Source organism: Pseudozyma flocculosa (assembly GCF_000417875.1).
Source record: "Pseudozyma flocculosa PF-1 unplaced genomic scaffold scaffold00030, whole genome shotgun sequence".
Classification (NCBI taxonomy): Eukaryota; Fungi; Basidiomycota; class Ustilaginomycetes; order Ustilaginales; family Ustilaginaceae; genus Pseudozyma; species Pseudozyma flocculosa.
Genome location: NW_006920898.1, coordinates 10,215 through 33,230, shown reverse-complemented (window position 1 = coordinate 33,230; position 23,016 = coordinate 10,215). Strand labels below are relative to the sequence as shown.

The 23,016-nt window shown below is 63.6% G+C and overlaps 8 protein-coding genes across 8 annotated transcripts; 4 read left to right on the top strand and 4 right to left on the bottom strand.

Moving 5' to 3' along the window:
* Positions 1 to 1,811: 1,811 nt before the first annotated feature.
* On the top strand, positions 1,812 to 4,424 carry PFL1_06747 (uncharacterized protein; the record flags this gene model as incomplete). Its single annotated transcript, XM_007884293.1, has 1 exon — positions 1,812 to 4,424. One exon carries the CDS (start codon positions 1,812 to 1,814, stop codon positions 4,422 to 4,424), a length of 2,613 nt encoding a protein of 870 aa, XP_007882484.1.
* Positions 4,425 to 4,695: 271 nt separating this feature from the next.
* On the bottom strand, positions 4,696 to 5,991 carry PFL1_06746 (uncharacterized protein; the record flags this gene model as incomplete). Its single annotated transcript, XM_007884292.1, has 2 exons — positions 4,696 to 4,892; positions 5,118 to 5,991. The coding sequence occupies 2 exons, from the start codon at positions 5,989 to 5,991 to the stop codon at positions 4,696 to 4,698; spliced, it is 1,071 nt and encodes a 356-aa protein (XP_007882483.1).
* A 520-nt stretch (positions 5,992 to 6,511) lies between these two features.
* PFL1_06745 (uncharacterized protein) lies at positions 6,512 to 7,738 on the bottom strand (the record flags this gene model as incomplete). Its single annotated transcript, XM_007884291.1, has 1 exon — positions 6,512 to 7,738. The coding sequence occupies one exon, from the start codon at positions 7,736 to 7,738 to the stop codon at positions 6,512 to 6,514; it is 1,227 nt and encodes a 408-aa protein (XP_007882482.1).
* A 496-nt stretch (positions 7,739 to 8,234) lies between these two features.
* PFL1_06744 (uncharacterized protein) lies at positions 8,235 to 9,168 on the top strand (the record flags this gene model as incomplete). Its single annotated transcript, XM_007884290.1, has 5 exons — positions 8,235 to 8,239; positions 8,327 to 8,387; positions 8,479 to 8,631; positions 8,717 to 8,784; positions 8,898 to 9,168. 5 exons carry the CDS (start codon positions 8,235 to 8,237, stop codon positions 9,166 to 9,168), a joined length of 558 nt encoding a protein of 185 aa, XP_007882481.1.
* A 1,445-nt stretch (positions 9,169 to 10,613) lies between these two features.
* On the top strand, positions 10,614 to 11,347 carry PFL1_06743 (uncharacterized protein; the record flags this gene model as incomplete). Its single annotated transcript, XM_007884289.1, has 2 exons — positions 10,614 to 11,217; positions 11,307 to 11,347. 2 exons carry the CDS (start codon positions 10,614 to 10,616, stop codon positions 11,345 to 11,347), a joined length of 645 nt encoding a protein of 214 aa, XP_007882480.1.
* Positions 11,348 to 11,586: 239 nt separating this feature from the next.
* Positions 11,587 to 14,918, bottom strand: PFL1_06742 (uncharacterized protein; the record flags this gene model as incomplete). Its single annotated transcript, XM_007884288.1, has 7 exons — positions 11,587 to 11,715; positions 11,810 to 11,888; positions 11,985 to 12,180; positions 12,274 to 12,702; positions 12,823 to 13,103; positions 13,221 to 13,431; positions 13,535 to 14,918. 7 exons carry the CDS (start codon positions 14,916 to 14,918, stop codon positions 11,587 to 11,589), a joined length of 2,709 nt encoding a protein of 902 aa, XP_007882479.1.
* Positions 14,919 to 16,062: 1,144 nt separating this feature from the next.
* Positions 16,063 to 17,505, top strand: PFL1_06741 (uncharacterized protein; the record flags this gene model as incomplete). The annotated part of the gene is made up of 3 exons (XM_007884287.1): positions 16,063 to 16,212; positions 16,408 to 17,380; positions 17,486 to 17,505. The coding sequence occupies 3 exons, from the start codon at positions 16,063 to 16,065 to the stop codon at positions 17,503 to 17,505; spliced, it is 1,143 nt and encodes a 380-aa protein (XP_007882478.1).
* Positions 17,506 to 17,689: 184 nt separating this feature from the next.
* On the bottom strand, positions 17,690 to 22,165 carry PFL1_06740 (uncharacterized protein; the record flags this gene model as incomplete). Its single annotated transcript, XM_007884286.1, has 1 exon — positions 17,690 to 22,165. The coding sequence occupies one exon, from the start codon at positions 22,163 to 22,165 to the stop codon at positions 17,690 to 17,692; it is 4,476 nt and encodes a 1,491-aa protein (XP_007882477.1).
* Between the last annotated feature and the right edge of the window lie 851 nt (positions 22,166 to 23,016).

The following is a 23,016-nucleotide window of genomic DNA, read 5'->3' as shown; positions in this document are numbered from 1 at the left end:
TCGGTGGCGGCCGTGGCAAGACCGCAGAACCGACGGCTGTGGCGCTGCAGGTCGAGCCTTGCCAGTGTCGCGGCCGATACGATCGATGGATGTTGTCGAAGTGGCTCGAGCGCTACCGTAGCAGGGGATCCGCGCACTCTGCTGCGTGTTGGCGCCCGTCGGTCGGCGGGCGTGCTTGCAGGACGTCGACAGAGGCGGGGTGAGGCTGAGTTGCCTCTCCGCCATCTCCGATCCTCAATTACACGTCTTAACTTCGACCGGCGACGGTGCGAAGCTGCTGGTCGTCACAGAGAGTAGCCAGGCAGCTAGCGAGGCTGGTGAGTAGTGACACACGGCGGGGGAAGGAGGGAGCGGCGGGTGGTCTCGAGGCGATCATGGAGCGAGCCGAGGAGTAGCTGTAGCGATGCCCATCGTCACACCAGAAGCCAGCTGCGAAGGTCCCCCTTGCGTACGTTTGCTGGGCCCCGCGCCCACGTCTTGACGTCCTCACCCCACGTCTTGCTTGCCATCGGACCGTACCGCTCTGCTCGTTGGCTCCTGCCTTTTCGGGGCCATCGGCATCTCCGTGCAGGGACGTAGTTATCAAGTTGACCACCTGCCTCCGGCCCCCCCCCCCCCCGCCTCTCCTTTCTTCGGCCTTATCCTCATGTGAAGTCGTCTGCCTGGCTGGCTGGCTGCGAGATGGGCTTGCTTGTCGTTCTGCTGCAGCTCGTCAAGCAAGCAAGGGGGGCCGGGCCGGCTCGACCATCAGCTGAGCGGGCACTTGGCCGACGGGAAAGTAACCGAACTCAGGTGTCACTTTTTGGGCTGAGTTGCAAAGCCAGAGAAGGGCCAGGCTAGGTGGAAGCGTGCGCAAGGCGGCCTCGGAGGCAGGCCGGCTAGGCTAGGATCAAGCAGCTCCCCACCAGGGTGGAAGGCTGCCGCCCAGGTTGTGGGACGCCAGCCAGGCAGGCAACCAGGCGGGCGGACAGAGGCACACACACACACAGAGAGAGAGGACCCTGCCCCCTTGCAGATTGTCCAGCGCTCCCACCAAGCCTCGCTCGCAGTAGTAGTCGTGCATGGCATCTTGCCCTGCCGCGCTCGACCAGGCCCTTGCTTGCCTGCCTCCCTCTCTAGATCAGACAGCTGCCGGCACCCGCTTCCGCCCGGCCTGCTCACCATCCCCTTGCTTGCTTGGCAGACACCACCACCACGACCCACATCACCGCCGCTACTACTCACCTCGAGACTATCGCATCACCGCACCATATACATATGGGTCTCGCTTCCGCCCTTCGGCACCGCGCTCCACCCACCCGACACGCCCGTCCGGCCCAGGAATCCTGCTGCAACTGTACCACATCTTCTGCACGACTCCCTGCGCTGCCCTACAAGAATAAGGCGCGCTAGCGTAGCACCGCAGGTGGCTTGCACCTCATTCGACCTCTTTTGCGCTTCACGCTGGGCCACTGTGCCGCCCTCGTGGCTCTCGCTGCAGCAGCGCCTCACAAAGACTCAGGCCTCGCCGTCATCGTCGCCTACCCGCAGACTCTCAGAGTCGGGCCTATACTACTAGCGGCCAAGGCCCGGCGTCCCCTTTCACCACCACGACGGACCTCTCCTCGTCGTCTCTTTCGACCTCTTTGGCATCGTTCTCGCTCGACCTGATCTTCTCGAACCCGACCACGACTACCATATTTCCTTTCTCGACCCGGATCTCACTGCACGTGGTTCAAAGACAAGTCAACTCGTCCTCGTATCAAGAAGCATCACCGTGACCCTATCGTCCCGGCTTGCGGAGCAGAGCGGCAACAACCGCGCCCCTCGAAATGTCCGAGACAGTCAAAGATTACCTCTCGACGCCGCCGTCGGCGCGCCTCGACAGCCCAAACTCGGTGCATGCCTGGCTGACGGCGCTCGACTCTCAGGCGCTGACCGCGTACGGCTCGCTGTCCGATAGCCTGCGGACCAAGTTCTGCCGCGCCCTCATCTCGGACCTCACCAACGCAACGGGGGCTCGGCAGGCGCCGATCCCGTCCAACTCGCGGGCTCGCGGCAAGTGGTCGCCCGAATTGCGGCTCCTCTCGCTCAAGGTGCTCAAGGAGCTCAGCCGTCTGCCCGGTGGCAGCTCGCCGCTGGCCGAACGGCAAGGTCTCGAGAGCCTGCTGCTCCAAATCGACTTCCCACCCGCAAAGAGGAGCGCAGCTCGCAAAGGACGAAAGTCGGGCTCGTCGGGCAACTCGTCGCCTCCTCCCGCCCTCTCCTCCTCGCCCTCGTTCGCTGGCACGCTTAGCAGGGCGCTGCGAAGACCAAAGACGCCGTCCTCCGGCTCCAGAGGCAGCGACACTTCACCCCGCCTTTTTTCCACCGCCAAGCCCTCCCACGCTGATTCGGACGAGTCCGCCACCATCGACGAGGAGCCAGCCCCGTCAACCTCCCCGAACGACGGCGCACCGGACTGGCAGATTACCGACATGGCGCTCCGCTGCCTCAACAACGCCCTCTTTCTCCACGAGGCATCGCGGCTCGAATTGTCCAGCGAGGGAGTCGCAGGTGGCCAGACGGCCGTGGCGCTGCTGGCCAACCCTAGCGAGACGCCGGTCGATGTACTCTTCCTCGGCTCTCGCCTCCTCTTCTTTGGCACGCTCTTCGAGTCGCCCCTCAACCGCACAGCCGTCGAATCCTTCGGAGTGGTTCGGAAGGAGGCCGACTGCGTCCGGACCCTGCTCAGGACGATCCGGGAGAGCGAGAACGGCGAGGCAGCACCTTCCAGGCAGTCGACCCTGGTCGCCTCCGCGACGGGGACGCAGCTGGCAACGGCGCTATCGGACCTGCTCAAGGCGCACTTCAATCTTTGCCTCTACTACCCGAGGCTGGCAAGCAGCAGCAGTGGCAGAAGCAGCAGCGGCGCACAGAGCAACGACAACGTCGACCGGGGCGACGACATCTCGGCGTCCAACTCTGCCGGTAATGGCACCGCGAGCAACGGCAACGGCAAGAGCGAAGCATTGCAGGACCGCGCCGTGGCAGGAGAGAGCTACCACGAGGCGCTCGACGACATGCTGGATCCTGTGCTCGAGGTCGTTGCTTCACTACCCCTATCTGAGCCCGTGCCACTTATCCCTCCGATGACACACGCCATCGCAGCGCTGCTCAATTATCCCCTCAAGGGCTACCACGAGCGGTGGGCTAGCCGCTCCCTGGACCAGCACGGTCTCGGGCTCTCTGAGCTCGGCAACGACTCCGACAGCCGCAACGCTTCACCGACTGGTTCCCCCACGGGCAGCACTGCTCGCAAGCTGGCCGACAGCGTCAGCGCCCTCTTCTCCTCGTCCTCCAGCAGCTCAGCAAATCGGCGCGGGAGCAAGTCGGCAGCCTCGACATCGGCGCCCGCGGATCATGGCCAGACCGCCTCGTCACCGCCGTCGCCACGAGCAGCCCGGCAGACTACTGCTTTCAGCCGCGAAATTTCCCGCGCATCGACAGCAGCGCTCGAGACCGCGCCGCCGGTGCTGTCTCGGCTTCTTGTCATCGCCGATCGGGTGCTGGACCGGTACCTCAGCGCCGCCGCCGCGGACGACGGTCCCACCCAGAACGGGTCGCACAGCGTCGAAGATCCAGACTCGAAACAGGTTCGAGCTGCCGCCAACCGCGACGGCGTCGAGATCGAGGACACGGTGCCGCCGCTGCTCTTGCTGCTCCGCAAGATCGCCGCAGACGACGGCACCTTCCGACATTCGATGCGATCAATTCTGCTGCCGTCAGACCTCGACCGATCGAGGCCGCTAGACAAGCGGCTGGACCTCCTCGGTCGACTGGTGCGCCTGATGTCGTCGGTGATGCTGCAGCGGACCGCTCGCGCCGCCGGCGAGATGCTCCTGGCAATCTGCGAATCAGACCCCAAGTCGATGACCGAGGCCATCGGTTACGGGCCTTGCGCCGGCTTCCTCATGAACAGCGGCCTCGCCAGCGCCTTGCCTCCTTCGTACACCAACGGGAACGGGTCTTCTCCCGACGGTTCTGGGCGCACCGTCAACCCAATCACGGGTCAATTTGACCCGACCGCCGAGGAGCTGGCAGCGGACATGGACAGCATGACGGAGGAGGAAAAGGAGGCCGAGGCCGAAAAGCTCTTCTGCCTGTTTGACCGGCTGAACCGCACCGGCGTGGTCAAGGTACAGGATCCGAGGGAGAAGCTCCACGAGGAAGGCAGGTTCGAGGAAATCGACGGGGCAAGGGAGGACGAGGAGCGGAGGAGGATGGAGGAAGAAGACGAGAACGACGAGCGGATCGTCGAGAGGGAGATGCGGGAGCGGAAAAAGAGGATGGAAGAGGCGAGGAGGCGGGCGAGGAAGCTGGCGGGCAAGGCGCCCGAAGCAGACGAGGGCGAGCGCGGCGAGCGGATCGGCGACGAGGCGCCAGCACCCGTGGCCAAGACGTAGCCGCCGCCATTGTGGAAGCGGGATTCTGCAAGCACCCTGCCGCCTCGGCTCCTCGCACCGGCCCTCGTCAATGCTCTCGCTCTTGCCCTCGCCAACGCTCTCGCTCTTGCCCTCGCCAACCACTCCATCGTCGAAACCAGCATGCCTACACATCTCTTCCTCCCGCCCCTCTCTCTCAGTCGACCCAAAGCAGTCTCCATTACGCTAGATACCACGCACCATTCCGCTCCTTGGCCCGTCCGCTCGTTCTTCTTACTGCTGCAGCCTTCAATTATTGACGCTTTCCGAGCACGCTCTTCTCGCGTGTGCTGGCTTGGTGCGCCTCGTGGCGGTCGACCTTGTCGGTGTACCGAAACGTGGACGAGAGGACCCAGCCGGACAGGAGGAAGACGCAGAGGACGGTAAAGAACTGGACGAAGGGCGCTACCTGGGTGTCGCCGATGGGGAGGTCGAGTTCAAGGTCAGGTGCTTGTGCCGAAGACGGGGAGGAGGAGGAGGAGGAGGAGGAGGACTGGACGAGGAGAGGCTTGAAGAGGCTCGACGTGGACGGGTGGGGTAGCTTGTGGTGTGCGTGCGTGCTGGGGAACAGGGATGTGTCGTCTTCGGTATCGAACGAGGCAGGTATGGAGGAAGGCGAAAGATGAGAGTCGGTTCTGTTGTGTGCAGGCGCAGTGGAGCGCAAGAGGGACTCACCGACGGGATACCACCCTTTCAGCGATCGCGCATCCACTTGGTCGGGACAGTCGAGGACAATCTCGGGCGGATGCAGCGCTTGGCGGTAGTACAGCCCTTCGTCCTCCTCGTTTACCGTCGTCCTGCTTGAATCGATGCGCTCCGAGGTATCGACGCCTGGGCCGGATGAGGAGAGCCATGGAATGTGCGCCACGGCGCTGTTGAGCCACTTCGAGACTGCCGGTGAAAGCATCCTGGTCGCAACCCTCTCGAGTCCCACGACAAGGCTCGGCGACGTCGTCGAGGATGGCGGCATGTATCGGACGTGGAGCGGCACATCGATCGTCTCCGTCGCGCCTCCACTGGCCCTGCCGAGTGCGGAAGTGTCGAGGTCCAAGACGACGGTGGTGTGTTCGTGTTTCAGGTCCTCTATCCTTCCCGTTCCTCGATTCCCCCGAGCGCCGAGCCCGGCCGCTTCCGCCCTCCTACCCTCTCGCTGCTGGACCTCGTTCTTGAGCAGTCCGCCGACCAGCCCGGCCAGGCCTTCATCGTCGTCCGGAAACGTCCCGCCCGCCTCGTCGCTGTCGTAGTCCCTCTCCCACCAGCTCCTTGCACCCGCCGACGTCCGCACCGACGAAGAAGGGGGCGGGGAGGATAGGCTCCATCCAACAGGTCGTTCCAGCTCAGTGTGACCGAGAATTTGCACGTTTGCGATACGTGGATCGCGGCGGATGGCGTAGGAGGTGTATGGGTCGTAGAAGAGGCTGGGCGGTAGGTGCACCAGGATCGAGGCGCGGCACTGTTCCCGTGCTGCTTTGGGGAGCGAGGTGAGCGGACCCGGTAGGCCGACCGTAAGTTGCGGATGCAGTGTGCCGGTCTGAAGGCTAGACCCCATCGTGGAGTTCTTCTGGTGGTTAATGGTGATGGGCGTGGGGATGGTGGTGTCGCAGGAAGGAGCGGGGTAGGGTGGTGCGTGCACGCCTCGCCTTTCCTCGCTTCCCCGCGTCTGGAACGGCCAGGCCAGGCCACGCCTGCATGGGCGCCCGCCAGCCATTATATTCTTATTTTTCACGCGCTGCAGGCGCTAGTGCGTGCTACCATCAACCCTCGCCGCCATCGACACGAGACACTACAGTTCAAATGACAGCTTCTATTGAGTGGAATGCAGTGTAAGATGATATAGCTGAGGGTTGGAACGATCAAGGCGGCAATCATCCGTGCCGCGATGGAAAGGCCAGAGGCACGCGCGTGTCAACACAAGTGCGTGACGAGGACAGCCGTGAAGTACGAGGAGAGGGATGAGAACGAGAACGAGTCCCTCCGTCGACGCTTCCGGCGGCATCTTTGCCAAGAGGTCACCGATCACCTTTTAGCGTCCTAGACTCGACGGGCTTCCAGATGCTCCCAACACTTCGTCACTCGCTAGACGCGTGCGGGAACACATCAAAGTGCTCGACGTTTGGATAGACGGGCGGTATCTGCGACTTCTTGTGGCTGAAGGGCGACACGAGGTAGCCGATCTCGAGCGCTTGGACGTTTCTCTGGGGTCCTCTTTTCGCCTCTGGAAAGGCTGTGACGTGAAACACAAAGGCCTGGTGCGCCAACACCTGCTTTTGGTAAGAGGGCGGAACGATCTCCATCGCATCCAGAGATGCGATCCTTCGAAAGACGATTTCGTACTTGTTGACCCGGTAGCGGTTCACGGGCCCGTAGAAGCGCTTCGGAACTACCTTGCTAAGCCCGACCTGCCTGTCGATCTGGGCAAGGGGAGTGGTGTAGTATGTGCCGTCCGCATACGTGGCCCAGTGAGGCAAGAAGGCGGGCGAAGAGTAGCGTTCCCCAAAGAAGCGCAGATCGCCGAGGTACTTGAGATAGACGAGGTCCTTCTCCTCTGGTCCGGCGAGCTGGACGGTGTTGAAGACTGCATTGTCCGCTGCTAGAAGGATGCGGTCGGCAGTGTTGCTGCGGAAGCAGCGAGGGTGTGCGTAGAAGTTCTCGAGGTTCTGCGTGTGCATCGGGACCAGGTCGCCCAAGGTCGCCTGTGCCAAGGGATCGGCCATCAGCGTGTGGTAGAGCCACACAACGGGGTTGGAATCTTGCCTGGGCTGGGTGCTGATCGGGACGTGGCCGTGTGCGGATGCTGCGGATGGTCCGGCCCCGCTTACCGACGAACGCGGCTGCGCCGGTTGGAAAGAGGACCAAGGGGCGTTCTCGCTGCTGCCCTCGACGGCAGATGCGTGGACGTGTGCGTGCTCGAGAGCAGTCGGTGCGGCTGAGCGATGCGCGCTGAGGCTGGCGAGCTGAGGGGCGGCGTCACGAGGGAAAGGCCAAGACTCCACGATGTTGAGAGATGCGGGATCTCTGCGAGAAGCCGCCTGGTCCAGGAGTTCATGGCCGACTTGCCCAAAGGTGCTTGAAACAGGCAGGTCCATTGGCATGGGACGTGGATCGGCCGTCGCGATGCCAGATAGCAGCAGCTGGACGGCTATCACCACAAAGAGCCATACGAAAACGACCATGTGTGCTGAATGAATCGGGGAGGGAGTGAGGGAGGTGGCAGGAAGGCTCTTTCTTGGGGCTTTTGGCCGGGCCATCTCCTCGGAGCGGAGCTTTTGTACCCACCAGCATCTCAGCGCGGTCATTCACCAGCCACATCGACCATGTTGGTCCTACAACGAATGCTCGTCGCTCCTGCATTGGCTGCCCGCCATGCTAGATGATGTAGTTCGGGGCGTCAGCTCGGCCACCGTCGGTGGGCGGAAGGTGTCCACGGCATTGGTTCCATCGCTGACTCCGTCAGTCCCACCGCAGGTTTTGAGTGAGACGCATTTGATTGCTGACCTATGAGCCTCTTTGTGTCCATTTGTATGGCGATATCGGACGTCGAAAAGGCCATCGGAGGTGGTGGTGAGGAAGAAGGCTCGTCGCGTGCTCAACCGCTGCTGACTGGCTTGACCTGGAAAAAGCTCGGGAGTCGGAGGGTGCTCAGAGGCGCTCCGACCTGCTGCACTGAGGTGTTGGTCTCTTCGTGCCCTCCGCTTTGGCCTAGGTCTCCACACCACCGCCTCGGTCCCCACACCGCCATCGTCACTTCATTCGCACCAAGGACGTCACGGCCGACCTAGTCTAGAGACGACCATGTGGTGAGTCAGGCAAAACAGCTGGCCTTGTCATGTCCGGACGAACACCTATTGCTCACATTCGCACCGCCCTTTGCCTATCTCGTGTAGCAAACACATCCTCAACGCACAGGTCTCGGTGCGAGCACCGTGCTGCCAAAAATTCTTTGATGTACGTGACGGGCAGCCTCTTCGTCTACTACATGAAGCTCAGGAAGCCTGTCCTGATCGCCTACTCTCGCATCTGATATCGACGTCTGCAGTGTCCGGAGTGCCACTCCGAGACGCAAGATCACCCGCTCCGCAAGACGACTGAGCTGGCGTTTATCTGCAAAAAGTGCCGCCGGGCATTCAGAAAGGAGCTCTCTCAGTACGAGGAGTCGGACGAGTACTGCCCACACTGCGACAACCACTACGTGAGTGCTGTGGCGCCTGCATATCAGCCCTCAGGGCGTCGGCTCATCTTCTCTCGCTGCCCACTTCCTTTGCTGGCCCCGACAGGTGATCGAGGCCAAGACGGCGACCCCGATGCTCAGTATCGAGGGCGAAGATGCCAGAATGGACAGCCGGTGAGCCTCAGCCTCAATCTTGGTCGTGGAAGCTCCCCTTCTCTGCCGACCGATGCTCACCTTCCCCCCTCCTTGTTCTGCTATAACTCGCCCTCGGTCGTGGCGCTCCGAAGGATGCTCAAGGATGACCGGGAAAAGTACGATGTGCGGCGAGACTTTTACGCCCACCGGATCGCGGCGCAAGAGACGGAGCGCATCGATGAGGGAGGATGGATGCAGGCGCTCAAAGACCGCGCAGAGGGCAAGCTGGGGCCGGATGGCCTTCCGATGCAGTCGACGCTGCCGCTGGGCCAGGACGGGAAACCGCTGCTCGACGCCTCCGCCCTGACCGGCGGCGGGGCGTCGTCGACCAACTTTAACGACGACGACCTCGACTGGAGCTGAGCGTGGCGGCCGTCGGCATCCGTTTGCCGTGGCTCCACTCTGTCGAGCCCTTTGCCAGTCAACGTGCAAGGAGGCAAATCGGAACGTACATCCGATGGCGAGCCCGCGCGGTTACCTCTTGCCTCCTCTGGTCGGCACCCCATTCATCTTGTACGTTTACCGCACACGGGCACGGCCGAGAACCACCACCGTCTCGCAATCGATCTCAGGTCGAGAGAGGGAACGTCGCCCATGATCATGCCCAACCTCGACAACCGCTCTGCAAAGGTCGTGCGCAGGCAGCCATAATTGGGCCGGCACCTTGTCGGGCTCACCGAGGATGGCGCCTGCCGGTGCAGCGTGGAAAGCCAATAGCTCTTGCCTCGCTCCTAGCTTGAGCTTGAATTCGCCGGTGGGGAGGCTTCGTCGTCGGCATGATGAACCTTGATCGGCCTGGATCATGGTTCAGGGACGGGCAGACCGCTACCGCCTCGGAACTTTGCGGACGAGCGTGGGAGACGGGCGGGGTCCGATCCGTACGCTGGCTGCCGTACAGCTCGGGCGGTCGAGGCAGTCTCAAAGGATGCTCCAGAGTCAATGAGATGGACGAGGGCAAGGGGCGCCGGCATGCTCCGTGCCGGTCGACGGCAAATCTCACCGGCCATGGTGCCTGAGTCCTCGACCTTCCCGGTGGGACAGCACGACGCTTCGGCGAGCAGCTTTGCTCTGCCCATGCGGTCGTAACGCCTTCGTGCCGTGCTCATCGATGGCACTCATGACTACTGAGGGATATGCAAAAGTCAGGACAATGCAAGAGGCCGCTCGGATGCAGCCGAACCACCTGGGGCGCACCCACCTTCGCCAGCGCTTCCGAAACTCGCCCCGTGTCGGCACCAATGCCCCCGAGACGACTGCGCGCCTGCTCCTCCCTGCTTCTGTCGTTTGGCTTGGCGGTTCGGGGCGAATGCATCGAGGATCACAACGGGCCGGTCAAGGCGGGCAGACCTGCGTCATCGGCGCCAGGGATGGCCGTCGGCGAGGGCGACCACGTATAAAATCAGGAAGGGGGGAGGGCTTCGGAGGAGGTCGCTTTGTCGACGGCAATCGCCCGTTTTCTCTCCTCGTACCTGCTCGATTACCTGCTGTTGTCTCTCCGACCCTGCGACGACCGTACTCTGGGGGCATACGCGCCACGACCTCCCTCATCCTCTCTCTTCCCACTGATTCCACAGCCTGCTGTTGGCTGCCGCCAAAGGGACTCACAAGCACGCTCCGTCCCGATCGAAAGTGGAAGCACGATGCGACGTCCACTCGGCATCCGAGGCGGTTGCACCTCCTTGTTTCTCGCCACCTTGCTGGTGCTCTCCCTCCTTGTCCATTCGACAAGCGCACAAGGACAAAATGGCCTGGAGAGGGTATGGTCGGGCCTCAAGCAGATCTGGCACGCACCACCCATCACGGATCCCATGGAGCTAGCCGCGCTCATCGCCAAAAAGAAGGTCGAGGATCCTGAGGCCGTTGCAAGGCTCGGCGAGGAGCTGGCACAGGCAATCGCCTTCACCTCACGCGAGGCCAAGCAGCGGGGCAAGCTGGCCACGCTCAAGAGCTTCTGGGCCAAACAGGGCGTCGCTGTCGGACAGAGGTCGGTACAGCCGGACGGCGACGCCCACTCGGCCGTCGTCATCAGCACCCCAACATCCACCCAGGTGCTGCCTTACCACAGCGCCGCCCAGGTCCCCGTGCACCGTACCGGCTCGCAGCTGCAAGAGGACATCCACGATCTCGGAGACGTTCTGGAAAACCTCAACGACGCTGAACTGGCTCGCAAGCTCGAGCTGTACCGGTACACCCTTCGGCACCTCTATCACAGGGACATGGACAAGATGAGCGCCCACGAATTCATGGAGTTCGTCAACGACTGGGAGGCCAGGGGCTTCTGGCACAGCCCCGAAGGAAGAGCCGTCAAGGAGCAATGGGAAAGCCTCAGCCAGCCGGGCGGCGCGGCGGGCAGTCGTACTTGGGACGAAGACGCCGGTTACTGGGCGCACGGTGGTCCCGGAGCGAGCAGCGGTAGGTTCGGTGGATACGCCACAGACCCAGCCGACTCGATTGACAGGGACATCCGCCCCAGACCCTTGTCGTGGCCACGCGGGGCGGAGAGGGGCAGGGGCAAGAGGAGGGCCTCGTCCAGGTCAAATAGGTCGTATCGCTAAACGCTGTCGGCGCCGCCGAGTGGTACGTCGACCGGACCTCGCGACGCTCAGACGTCCGACTCGTCATCGTCGATCACCTTCTCACTCGCTCAGGGATTATCGTCGTCTCATCTGCTGGGCGGTGGCTACCGTGTTCTGCTGAAAACATCATCTTTCGACGTTCTATATCTGGGTGGCTTCGCCGGCTCGAGGCGACGACCACGGGGCTTGGGGCTCTACGGCATCCTCAGCCGCCCTTCCTGCCCTCGCGCGGTCCGCCATTAAAGAGGTACATCAGCTCCGTCTTATCCAAGCGATTGGCCTTGGTCATCTTGCTACCCTCTAGCGCAGCCTTCGCCAGGCTGCGCTTCTTGTCCTGTGTTTGTCGCCAGACGGGCCGAATCAGTGGAGGCGTCAGCTAATGATCGGGCGCGCAACGGGTCGGTCAAAGAGACGAGCTCGGGACCCACCTGGAGGTCGAGGATTCGCTCCTCGACCGTCTTGGTGATGCTCAGCTTGTAAATCTTGACATCTCGCTGCTGTCCCAGTCTGCAGAAGTCCGGCCAGATGCAGCAGGGCGGAAGCGTCAGCCTGCGTTCAAGCGACCTCCATCGTCTGGCAAGAGGGAAGGAGCTGCGGACGCACCGGTGGGCTCTGTCGAATGCCTGCTCTTCGATCTGCGGGTTCCACCAGAGGTCCATCAGGACCACCCTGGAGCAGCAGGTCAGGTTGAGACCGGTGGCGCCAGCTTTGAACGAGATGAGGATGACGGTGACGGCGGGATCGGAGCGGATGCGCTCGAGGCTCCTTTCGCGCTCTTCGGGTCGCATCTGACCATCGTCTGGTGTTGAACAGGCGCCGACGCACGGCAACGGCAGGGGCGTGTCAGCGTGAAGCCAAGGGGCCGACCGCATGGGCAGGCTCGCAAACTCACATCGGACGAAGTTGTACCTGTGCGTGACCAAGAACGGCTCGACGAGGTCCAGGAAAGACGTAAACTGGCTGAAGATGATCGTCTTCTCGGCCTTGTCACCCTGGCGGATCTCGTCGAGGATCTTGAGCATCATACGGATCTTTGTTGAACCCTTTTCGGCTGTCCAGTTGGCGCCCTTCATTTTCTGGGCCGCCTCCCCGCACGAGTCACAGAGGCTCTTTGATGTCGGACGGAGGGGCGCCTGGCACCTCTCGCAAAGCTTTTTGGCGACGGCGAGCGACGAGAACATCGCGGCGAGTTCATCGCCATCGTCTTCGCCATCGGCAGCGGCATCCCCGCCGGGGGACGCTCCCATGGTACTGGCCACGGGTGCTGTAATCGCGTCCTTATCGGCCGTCTTTGACATGGTCAGGGTGGGATGACTGCACGCTGTTGAGCGTCGCGATGTTTGCGGGATGTGTCAACGGAGGCACGTTGGAGATGGCGAGGGCGGAGTGTATCCGAGTCAGCAGCGACTCTCCCTGGCTGGCGTTCGTCGCATCCACTCACCCTGCCTCAGGCGGAGAAGCATCACCAGGTCGGCGAGCGTGCTGTTCTTTTCCTCCCTCGCTTCGGCTTCGGACTTGTTTTTGCGGATGGTCGACTCGAGCTCGGCGTAGAAGGCCCTCTCCTCTGGGTCGTCAAAGTCGCAGCTGACCACCTCAACTTCCCGATCCGGGAGCTGGAGGATGGGCTTGCCCTCATACGTCGCGTCCTTGGTTCGACGCAGCATGATCGTTTGCAGAACGATGCAGAGACGCTTCATGCCCCAGTTGACGCGGTTCTGGTTGCTGCGGACATCAAAACCCGATCGTCGAGATTGCGGGATGTTACAGGCGAGAAGGGCGCTTAGCGGTCGCAACCTTCGGGCAAGCCGCATGTGAGAAGAATTGACCATCTGTACTCACCTGGATTTGAGCGGGTCTCCGATGAGCTTCTTGAAATGCTTGTAGTCGTCGAAGGGCGCGATACGGAGGAAGTGGATCAAGCTGAAGAGCTCGTAGCTGTCGTTCTGGATGGGCGTACCGGTGAGGCACCACCTGCTGTGCGCCCGACTCGACAAGCTGAAGCAGGCCTTGGAGCACTTTGCCGTGTGGTTCTTGATGTTCTGCGCTTCGTCTGCGAGAACGTGGGACGAGGAAGCGCAGCGAGGTCAGAAGGGGCAAGAGATTGAGGGCGGCAATTCGCTACCGCGAACTGCCGCTGTTTGTCCAGCACTCACCCAGCACGACCCTGAGCCAATCGGTCTCGAAGAGCGGACAAGCCTTGTCTTTCTTGGCAGGAGGCGCGACCTTCTTGCCCTTTGCAGGCACCCTCTTGCGCCGCGAGCCGGTGCCTCGACCGTAGGCGTCGTCCGAATCAGAGTCCGAAGCGCCATCGGAACTTTCGTCGAGCTCCTCCGAGTCAGACGAATCGAGCTGCTTCTTGGCGGCTGCGTCCCTGCCCGCAATGAAGCTGGCGAACTCGCTCGAGGCGGTGGGGTAGGTCGTCACGACGACGTCGTACCTGGCGAGCTCAGCAGCCGATTTAGCTCGCTTGGGACCGTGGTGGACGTAGACGGTGAGGCCAGCATCGGTCTTTTCGAGGACCTCTCGCTCCCACTGCTTGACGACGGCGAGCGGCGCAATGATGAGCGTTCCTTTGCCCTTGACCTGGGCCCTGGCTGCTGCTGCTGCCGCCGTCGCCGCCGTTCCGCTGGCAGCCTTGGTCGGGGGTGCGTACTTTGGCTTGGGACCACGCTTCTTGACGGGCGTGTCGGGAGCAACATTGTCGATCGAGGCGCCCTCCTGTCCCGGGCGGTTGCTGACGACGAGCGCAAGCATCTGCACCGTCTTGCCTAGTCCCATAGAGTCTGCCAGTATTCCGCCCTTGTACTTGCCCATCTCGCGCTCCTTCATCCACTGCACGCCCTGGATCTGGTGCGGGAGGAGCATGCACTTCATGCCGTCGACTTTGGCCTTTGAGATGTCGACGTCGATGACGTTGACCATGTGCGCGACCATATCTTGAAGCTGCTTGTCCCTATCCTCGGAAGAGATCGTGGGGCCACCGAAGGCCGAAGGCTCGGGCTCGTCGAGGACGTCGCCCTCGACGCCAGGGTCGCCGCCCTGCGCGAAGGGCAAGGCCGAGGGGCCCGCAACGGCGAGGTGGGGGGGCATCGAGTTGGCAAAGGGCTCGAGGGTCGAGAGTCCTGCGGTGTTGGAGGCGGGGAAGGGAGCATGGCCAGGAACGATTTTGGTGGCCGGCTTGAAGGGCTTGTATGCGCCAGAAGCACCGGCACCGGTGGAGCTGGGGGAAGGGGTCGCAGCGGATGCCGGTGGCACTTTGGGAGGTCGAGGATCGGAAGGAGGTACACCGCCCGATGCTGTGGTGGAGATGGGGCCGGTTTTGGAGCCAGAGGGCGGGGGGATGTTGATGGCGGGCTGGTATAGCTTGACCTTGGGAGGGGCGGCGTGCTTGTTGCGCGGTGCGATCGAGGTGATTTCGGGGTTCCATGTACTGGCGGGGGCGTCTGGGTCCTGCTTCTGCCTCTGGTTGTGCTCCTGCTTTGCCTTTTCGATCAGGGCCATCTGATCGGCCGTTATTTTTCTACGCATGGCCTCCATGATGAAGGCGGCGAGCTTCGGTCGACGCCCCGAGGTGCGACGGCGATCGAGGCGGGGGTTGCCACAGACTCGACTATCTGGCTGTCGGGAGAAGAGGCTGGGCGAGCAAGTTGTTTGGCTTGGTGGTGGTGACGATGAGCGATGGCGCGGCAATTTGGTCGTGAGGGAGAGAGAGATGGGTCACGAAGGGGAGGATGAGGATGGAGGCAAGAAGCAAGCCGGTCCAGGCGCCACAACAAGCCAACGCGGGCGCAGTGTAGTGCAATCCAACACCGACCCTGCCGCACCAGCATGCACACCTCCCCTCCAAGGAAAAAGTTGGCGCGCGCCGAAAAAGTGGAGCAGAGGCAGGGTGCGCGCAGGCCACCAGCAACTAGCCAAGGGCGAGACCAACACCAGAGGCCTGCGCCCAACACACGTACGCCCGCCCGTTTGCCGCGTAGCCCATGCAGGCCGGCAGGCCACGCCAGGCAGACGTGACCGCGCACGCCAGCCCAGCTAGCCCACCGTGGGATTCATCCGGCCGACAAGAAGGGGGAAAAAAAAAAAGATGGGGCGGAAGCGCGAGGCGTCATCGGACCGGACCGAAGGCCCGCCGTGGCTTGCCGCCTCATCCTGTGCGTGGGTCGCCGAATGTCGCCCGGAAGGCGCGCCTGGCCCAGCTGGCCACCACGGCCAAGAAGGCAACAAAGCAGAGGCACCAGCATTGACGCCCCCTCCACACAACAGCCTGGCTGGCGGCGACTTGGGCCTCGGGCCTCAACCAGGCGGGCCCCTCGCGGATCGACGACGCCCAGTCCACCCAGCCAGCCAGCGGCAGACCAATCTAAGAATCCAAGCCACCGCACGCGACACACCTTGGTGAGCCTCGCCCTGCCCCGCCCCTTGTCGCCGTCGCCGCCGCCGCTGCCACCGCCGTCGTTGTCGTCGTCGTCGCCGGGCCGCCCCGCCCCGTCCTGCCCGCCCGGACCCCCGCAACCTTCAAAACCAAGTGGGCCGCCCCTTCTCTTCTCCTCTCTTCTCTCTTCTTCTCTCCGCTCCCCCACCACCATCCACCGCCGTCCCCTCCTGTAGCCCCTGCCTCTCCTTCGCCCATCTAGACCCTCTTAAAATCCTACACGCAAAGGAAAACCTTTCTGTCGCAATGTCGTCCACAAAGGGTCAGGTCATCAAGTGCAAGGCCGCCGTCGCCTGGGAGGCCGGCAAGGACCTCTCAATCGAGGACATCGAGGTCCAGCCCCCGCGCGCCGGTGAGGTCCGCGTTCAGGTCAAGTACACTGGCCTCTGCCACACTGTGAGTGATCCGCCATCAACCGGGCCTCCGAGCGCGGCGGCGGCCCTGCCGACGGTGACGGCGACCAAGGCCACGGCCAAGGTCCAGGCAAGGTTTTGGTCCGACTGCGCTCGAAGGAGAATGTGCTCGCTCACCTCGCACATCCGCCCTTGGCTCCCTGACTTCCTTGCCCGCCCGACGCCTTCTTTCTGACAGGACGCCTACACGCTCTCGGGCAGCGACCCCGAGGGCGCCTTCCCCGCTATCCTCGGCCACGAGGGCGCCGGTATCGTCGAGTCGGTCGGCGAGGGCGTCGACCACGTAAAGGAGGGCGATGCCGTCATCCTCCTCTACACTGCCGAGTGCCGCGAGTGCAAGTTCTGCAAGTCTGGCAAGACCAACCTGTGCCAGGCGGTGCGCGCCACCCAGGGCCAGGGCACCATGCCCGACAAGACCAAGCGCTTCTCGTGCAAGGGCAAGGAGCTCTACCACTTCATGGGCTGCTCCACCTTCTCCCAGTACACGGTCGTCTCTCAGTACTCGCTCGTCGGCATCAACCCCAAGGCGCCCCTCGACAAGGCATGCCTCCTCGGCTGCGGTGTCACGACGGGCTTTGGCGCTGCCACCAAGACGGCCAACGTCGAAAAGGGCAGCAACGTCGCCGTCTTCGGCATCGGCTGCGTGGGCCTCGCCGTCATTGCCGGCAGCGTCGACGCCAAGGCCGGCCGCATCATTGCCGTCGACACCAACGATGGCAAGAAGTCGTGGGCCGACAAGTTCGGCGCCACCGACTTCGTCAACCCAACCAAGCTGCCCGAGGGCAAGTCGATCGTCGACCACCTCGTCGAGATGACCGACGGCGGCCTCGACTACACCTTTGACTGCACCGGCAACGTCCACGTGATGCGCAACGCCCTCGAGTGCTGCCACAAGGGTTGGGGCGTCTCGACCGTGATTGGCGTCGCCGCCGCGGGACAGGAGATCGCCACCCGCCCCTTCCAGCTGGTCACGGGCCGAAAGTGGCAGGGATCCGCGTTCGGCGGCGTAAAGGGCCGCAGCGAGCTGCCCGGCCTCGTCGAGCGCTACCTGCAGGGCACCTTCAAGGTCGACGAGTACATTACCCACTCGACCACCCTCGACAAGCTCAACGAGGGCTTCAAGTACATGAAGAGCGGCGACTGCGTCCGATGTGAGTACCCAGAGCCGCGCTGCGCTCATACGCCCTTGCCCATGCCGGCCGCTGACCCCCCGTCCCTCCCGCCCCCCGTCCCGACCCGCCGCGCCTCGCATCCAGGTGTCGCCGACATGTCGTAGTTTGTCGAAACCAGTGCCTCCCTTCTGCTGACCTTTATGCCGACGCCCAGAGTAATGCCACGAAGAAATCTCTCCAGAGCAATCGATCGGCAGGACGGTCGACGTGAATGTTTGTGCATCTGCGAGCGAGGCTGAGATTGCAAAGTCTCGCCCTGAGGCGCGGATATTGGCATGAGTGCCTCATTCAGAGACCCGCCTCGACGTCTCGGATGAAATGGCCAACGAGGTACAAGCTACCGGTGACGACCCGCATGGTGGCCGTATCGTCGATCAAGGGAGCGTCGTGGACCAGCCACCTCCTCGCCTCGTGCATGTCCTGCAGCGGGGTCACCTCGACCTCGGCTCCGCCGGTGATGGCGTCTTGCACCGTCCTGCCCACCTCTCCCACCACCCCTTCGGAAAGCGTGACGGGTCGGACCCATGCCATCCCCTCTGGCGGTTCAAACTCGACGAGTCCGATCTCGTGCCTCGCCACCGACGCGCGGTTGAAGCCGTTGGGGTTCGCGGGCGAAAAGAGGGTGGCGAGCATGTCGAGGTAGTCTTTGCCCTGACTGAAGGAGACCAACCACCTCATCCTCGTAATGCGGTGGGTTGAGGCCGAGAGCGAGAGGCAATCGTCGATGTAGTCACGCAGCGCGAGGACCGATGCTGCGTTGTGCGCTCCGTCCATCAGGATCCATTTTGCCCGGTCATTCGCGGCGATGGTAGTGCTTGATCCATCGGCCGTGCTGGGTGGGAGCGCAGAGGCGTCCGAGGCTGAAAGGCGGATCCACTCGCATCGCCCTCTCCATCTCGATCCCTCGACTGCGCCGCGGACGCGCACCTTGGCCAGCTCGTCGTCCCTCAGTCCCCACATGATCTTGGTTCGCACCTCTTCCCACCTGTCGCCAGCGACTGACGGCGCAGGTTCGTCGCGGGCAATGCTCCACAACGTCTGCATCGCCAGCGAAGAGGCGCAGATGCCCGCTCGCGTCTTCTCCACCGTCATCTCCATGCCCTGGACCGGTGGGTCGCCGGGGTGGGCGACAAAGGTGCGCGGCGGGTTGAAGCCCGACGTGGAGAGCGACAGCGTAGGACCCAACGTGGGGCGATAGGTGATCTGCGCACCGGGCCGACTCGGTGGCGCTGTCATCGCGGTCTTGCTGGTGGAATCGAGCTCCTTGCCAGCGTTGGCACCGGAAGAGGGCGAGAGGAGGGAGAGAGGAACGCATCCCTTCACGAAACGGGCGTTGCGGTCGATGCAGACGCTGCGGATGGCATCCAGAATGCCCGCCACGCGTGGCCCTAGCACCGCGGTCTCGGCCGATAGTGGGCCGAAGGCGGTCTGGTCCATCGACTCGCGGCGCGCTGCCGCTACACTGTCCGCCTCATCTTCGGCATCGACGCTGCCCCGCTGGTCGGCGACGATGCAGAGTCCGCCCTCCTTGACGATGCCGGCCTTTTCCCGCGCGATGCCGACCAGATCCGAGCCGAGGAACGCTTCGTGGTCGCGCGCGATGGGGCAGATGACTGAGGCCAGCACCTGCGATGGCTCGAAGACGTTGGTCGCGTCCAGTCGCCCGCCCAGCCCTACCTCGACGAGGAGGATCTCGGGCCGCGACTGGTCGTCCAGCAGCGAGAAGGCCTGGAACATCTGCGCAGTCAGCAGCTCGAAAGGCGACGCTTTCAAGGGCCCGCCATCGTCGTTGGGCCCTCGTCGCGACGCCGGGAGGTCGAGGCCTTGGTCGGCCTCTAGAACATCGGCCTGCGCCAGGCGCCAGACGTCCCTGGCGATCACGCGGCCGTCGACGTGGCAACAGTCACGGCGCTCGACCAGGTGCGGAGATACAAATGTGCCGGTGCGGATGTCGAGAGCGTTGCGGAGGATGGCGTCGAGGTACGCAATCGTCGAGCCTTTGCCGTTGGTCCCGGCCACGTGGATCACGGGGAAGCCGCGGTGTGGCGAGCCGAGCCGGTGCAGCAACGCGGTGATACGCCCAAGGCCCAGCTCGATTCGGGGCCCCGTAACGTCGTCACCTTTGCCGCCCTTGGCCGTACTCGCCGACATTGAGACGGCGGGTCGTCGAGGCGAGCGAGGCGCTGTCGACGGCGTTGCGGCTACAGCCCGGGATGGAGTGGCAGCGGAAGCCGACGCGGGCGCGGATGTCGAGTCCGTTACGGTGCCGTTCACAATCCTCTGTGCTGCCACAGCCCGAGGCGGTGCGACGTCAGCAGCCGCGCCTGTCGCGCTGCCGAGAGCCGGCTCGGCCGCTGTATCGCTCTTCTTTCTCCGGGTCGCGGGCGCATGTCCGCTTGTAGAGGGAGAGGCCCCAGGCTGGGGCATGGGCACGACCACAGGGGCACCGTTTTTTTGGCGCTTCCTCACCTCTTCCCAGATCTCCCACTTGCGCTCCTCGGCCTTTTGACGTGCTTCGATCTCGCGTCTCTCCTGCTCCTTAGCCTTCTTCTCGTCAGCGGCTCGGTACTCTTCTCGCCGCAGCCGCTCTGCTTCCGCCTGCCTCTCTCGTTCCTTAGCCAGGCCCTGCTGGATCTCGGCGTATCGTCTTTCGGCCTTTGTCAGCTTGGCGGATGATGTCAATTCGCCGCTGGCCTCGCCCAGAAGCGCGCCCTCATCGGCAAGAGCGACGCCGTCAATGTGCTCGCGCAACGGCGAGGTCGGATCGTTGGTGCCGGGTGTCGTCGCCGATGGTGTCGCGGCCGACGGCGAGCTTGCCTGTTGGCTTTTGGAGCTAAATCTGCGGAGGAAACCACCCTGACCAGGCCTCTGTGGGCCAGTCCCGGACAGCTGGCTTGCTTCGTTGATGTAGTTCCGGCTGACGGCCGAGGGCGAAGGGGCTCCGACGGCGCTGGGCATCGGCGGTAGATCACGCTCCTTCCTCTCCTCCAGGAGGAAAGCTGTAGGCGTGCTGGGGAAAGGCGCGAGGTTCTGAATCGGCGGGAGGACAGGTGCTGCTGGAAGCTCGACACGAGTCGGCCTAGAGGTAGCGGATGGCGGCTGGGGTTGCTTCGTTTGCGGCTGCATGCGGTTGCTCGACCCGGAAGCTTGCCGATCTCGCGCAGGTCGGCTGAGTGCAGTGTGAGCAGTGTCACCGGAGCTGCCACTCTCTCCGTTGTTGGTGGCGAGGCCAGCCGCCTGCACCTTGGCAGCGGCAGCTCGCCTCTCTGCCGCATCGGCGGCGGCCGCCCTGTCCGGGTTCGGCGACTTCATGGATGGACCAGCCGCTGTCGCTTTGGCGACCGCCGTTACGTGCGTCGCTTCGGAGCCTGCACCACCGCCGCTGATGCTGTCGCTGCCTTCCTCGCTCTTGTGCCTGGACATTTGCCGTTTTGGCCTCGCTCTCACCTCGCCACTGGCTGCAGTGAAGCCGACGAAGGCATTCGCATTTCCGAAATCCTCGCCCTGGATGGCAGCGGCGCCCGAGGATCCAATCGGAGTGGCTGCGCTGTTGGCGTTGCGGCCAACGGCGCCCTGCACGCCAGGACCGATGACGAGCGCAGTCAGAGGCATAGACATCTGGCCCGCTGCCTTGCCCGTGCCGAATGCAACGCTCGACGATGAGGCGGTGCCGTTCTGCTGCTGCTGGGTCTGTGTGACCACGGAGGAGGAGTTGCGTCGGCTACCCGATGCTGGCCGCGGGCCGGTAGCATCGTGCGATGCCTGGTTTGCCGGGTTCGGCGACGATGGGATCAAAGGCGAGGTTGGCGGCGTTGGGTCGGCCTTGACGACTGCCGAGGACGATGCGAGGCGCCGATGGACAGGTTTGGGCGCTTGTGCGGCGCCGGCGCTGGCCGACCTGTCCTTCTTGTTGCTGGCACCGACCTTCCGGACGCCGCCACCAGGCTTGGCTGCGACGCTGCTGACCATGTTGAGGCCACCGCCGAGCCCCGCCGAGCCCAGGCCGTATCCAGCAGCAGCGACTGCGACATTGGCGGCCTGAGCGGGAGCGCGCCTGGCCCTGCCGCTGCTGACGTTGTTTGCAGTGACGACGCGGAAGCCCTGGCGGTAGTCTTGGTACGAGTGTTGGTGGTAGTTGGCGTTGGGCTGCGCTGCAACTGAAGACGAGTGCGAGGATGGCTCGGTGGGGGTCGCGACCGAATAAGGGGGCGGTGCCGAAAGGGTGCCGGCGCGGGTCAGGCTGCCGGCGGGCGCCGAATACCGATGCCTGGTTCCAAGATCGGGCAGCTGAAGGTCCTTGAGCTGATGCCCCGGCTTGAGCCGCACAACGATCTCGTCTCCTTCCTCGAGGAGTGAGCAATCGTGTTCATCAAGGAGCTCGAAGCCGATGACGGGTTCCTCTGCTTGGCCGACCCCGTCATCTTCGCTGTGCGCAGTTGGTTTAGGAGCTCCTTGCTGCCCGCCGGCCTGCCTGAGCTCGAGCATGAGCATCTCCATCCTCCAGCCGTTGATGGTCTTCTCCTTGAGCTCCTCGCTGAAGGTCAGCGGCTTGGTAGAGGACGAGGCGACGGTCTGGCCGGTGAGGATGCGGAGGACGGCAAGCTTGAACGACGATATGGGCGTGTCGTCGCTGGGCACGCCATGCGGGATGCAGAACAGGGGGAGGGGAGCTATAGTGCGCAGGGTGAGGAGGGGTGCGAGCCCTCCGCCGGGCAGGTTGGGGGAATGGCCTGATGCGGACGTGGACGCGGCGGCCGCCGTCATGACTGCTGCTCGGAGTGCGACGGGCGGAAGGCGGAGTCGGGAACAGCAAGGGGCGTTGGAACTGCTATCACGACCACTGACGATGACGCTCGGGTGAGCACGAGCAGCGGCAGCGGCACAGGGATGGTACCGAGGTGGTAGCGAGTTTAAAGACGATAGGCGCGAGGTCGGAGCATGTGCGACGGCGCGGCGAGCAAGCGAGGCAGGGGCGTCGGTCGCGATTGCTGCGGCGGCAGTGATGGTTGCGGTGGCGGTGGCGGTGGAAGCAGCGATGACGGTACCGACGTGGGTGGCAGTGAGCATGCAGTGGTGCGGGGGCAAGGGCGAAGAGTGCCTGGATGATGATGCAGGGATGAGTTGTTGGGTTAGCTTGCTAGTCTGTGACGGTGCTGGGACGGGGCCGACGCGCTGCGATGAGGATGGGAGCGCAGTCGATGTCGCTGGCCGGTGCCGTTGTAGCGGTGGGGGGGTCCGATGGTGATGGTGGATTAGAAGGCGGTGCTGCGATCCAACAACGACGATGTGGCAGGCGGTGCCATAGCTCCGATGCGGCCAAAAGGCAAACGCAGAGGGACCCGTTGGAATTCCCGCCTGGCAAAACCGGTGCTGGGCGGCGGCCGCCGCGGATGCCATCCGAAGCCACGGCCGAATGCAGAACACAAGACGGGAAGCAAGCGGGCAAGCAAGCAAGCAAGCAAGCAAAGGCAAAGGCCGACCTGCCCAGCCCAGCCCAGCCGAGCTTCTGTCGTTGAAGCACCGCGCCTCGCCCCACGCACGAAGGCGTAATCTCACAGCCAAGTCACAGCCCACACAACCCCAATGCCTGCCTGCCCCTGCCCTGCCTGTTCTTG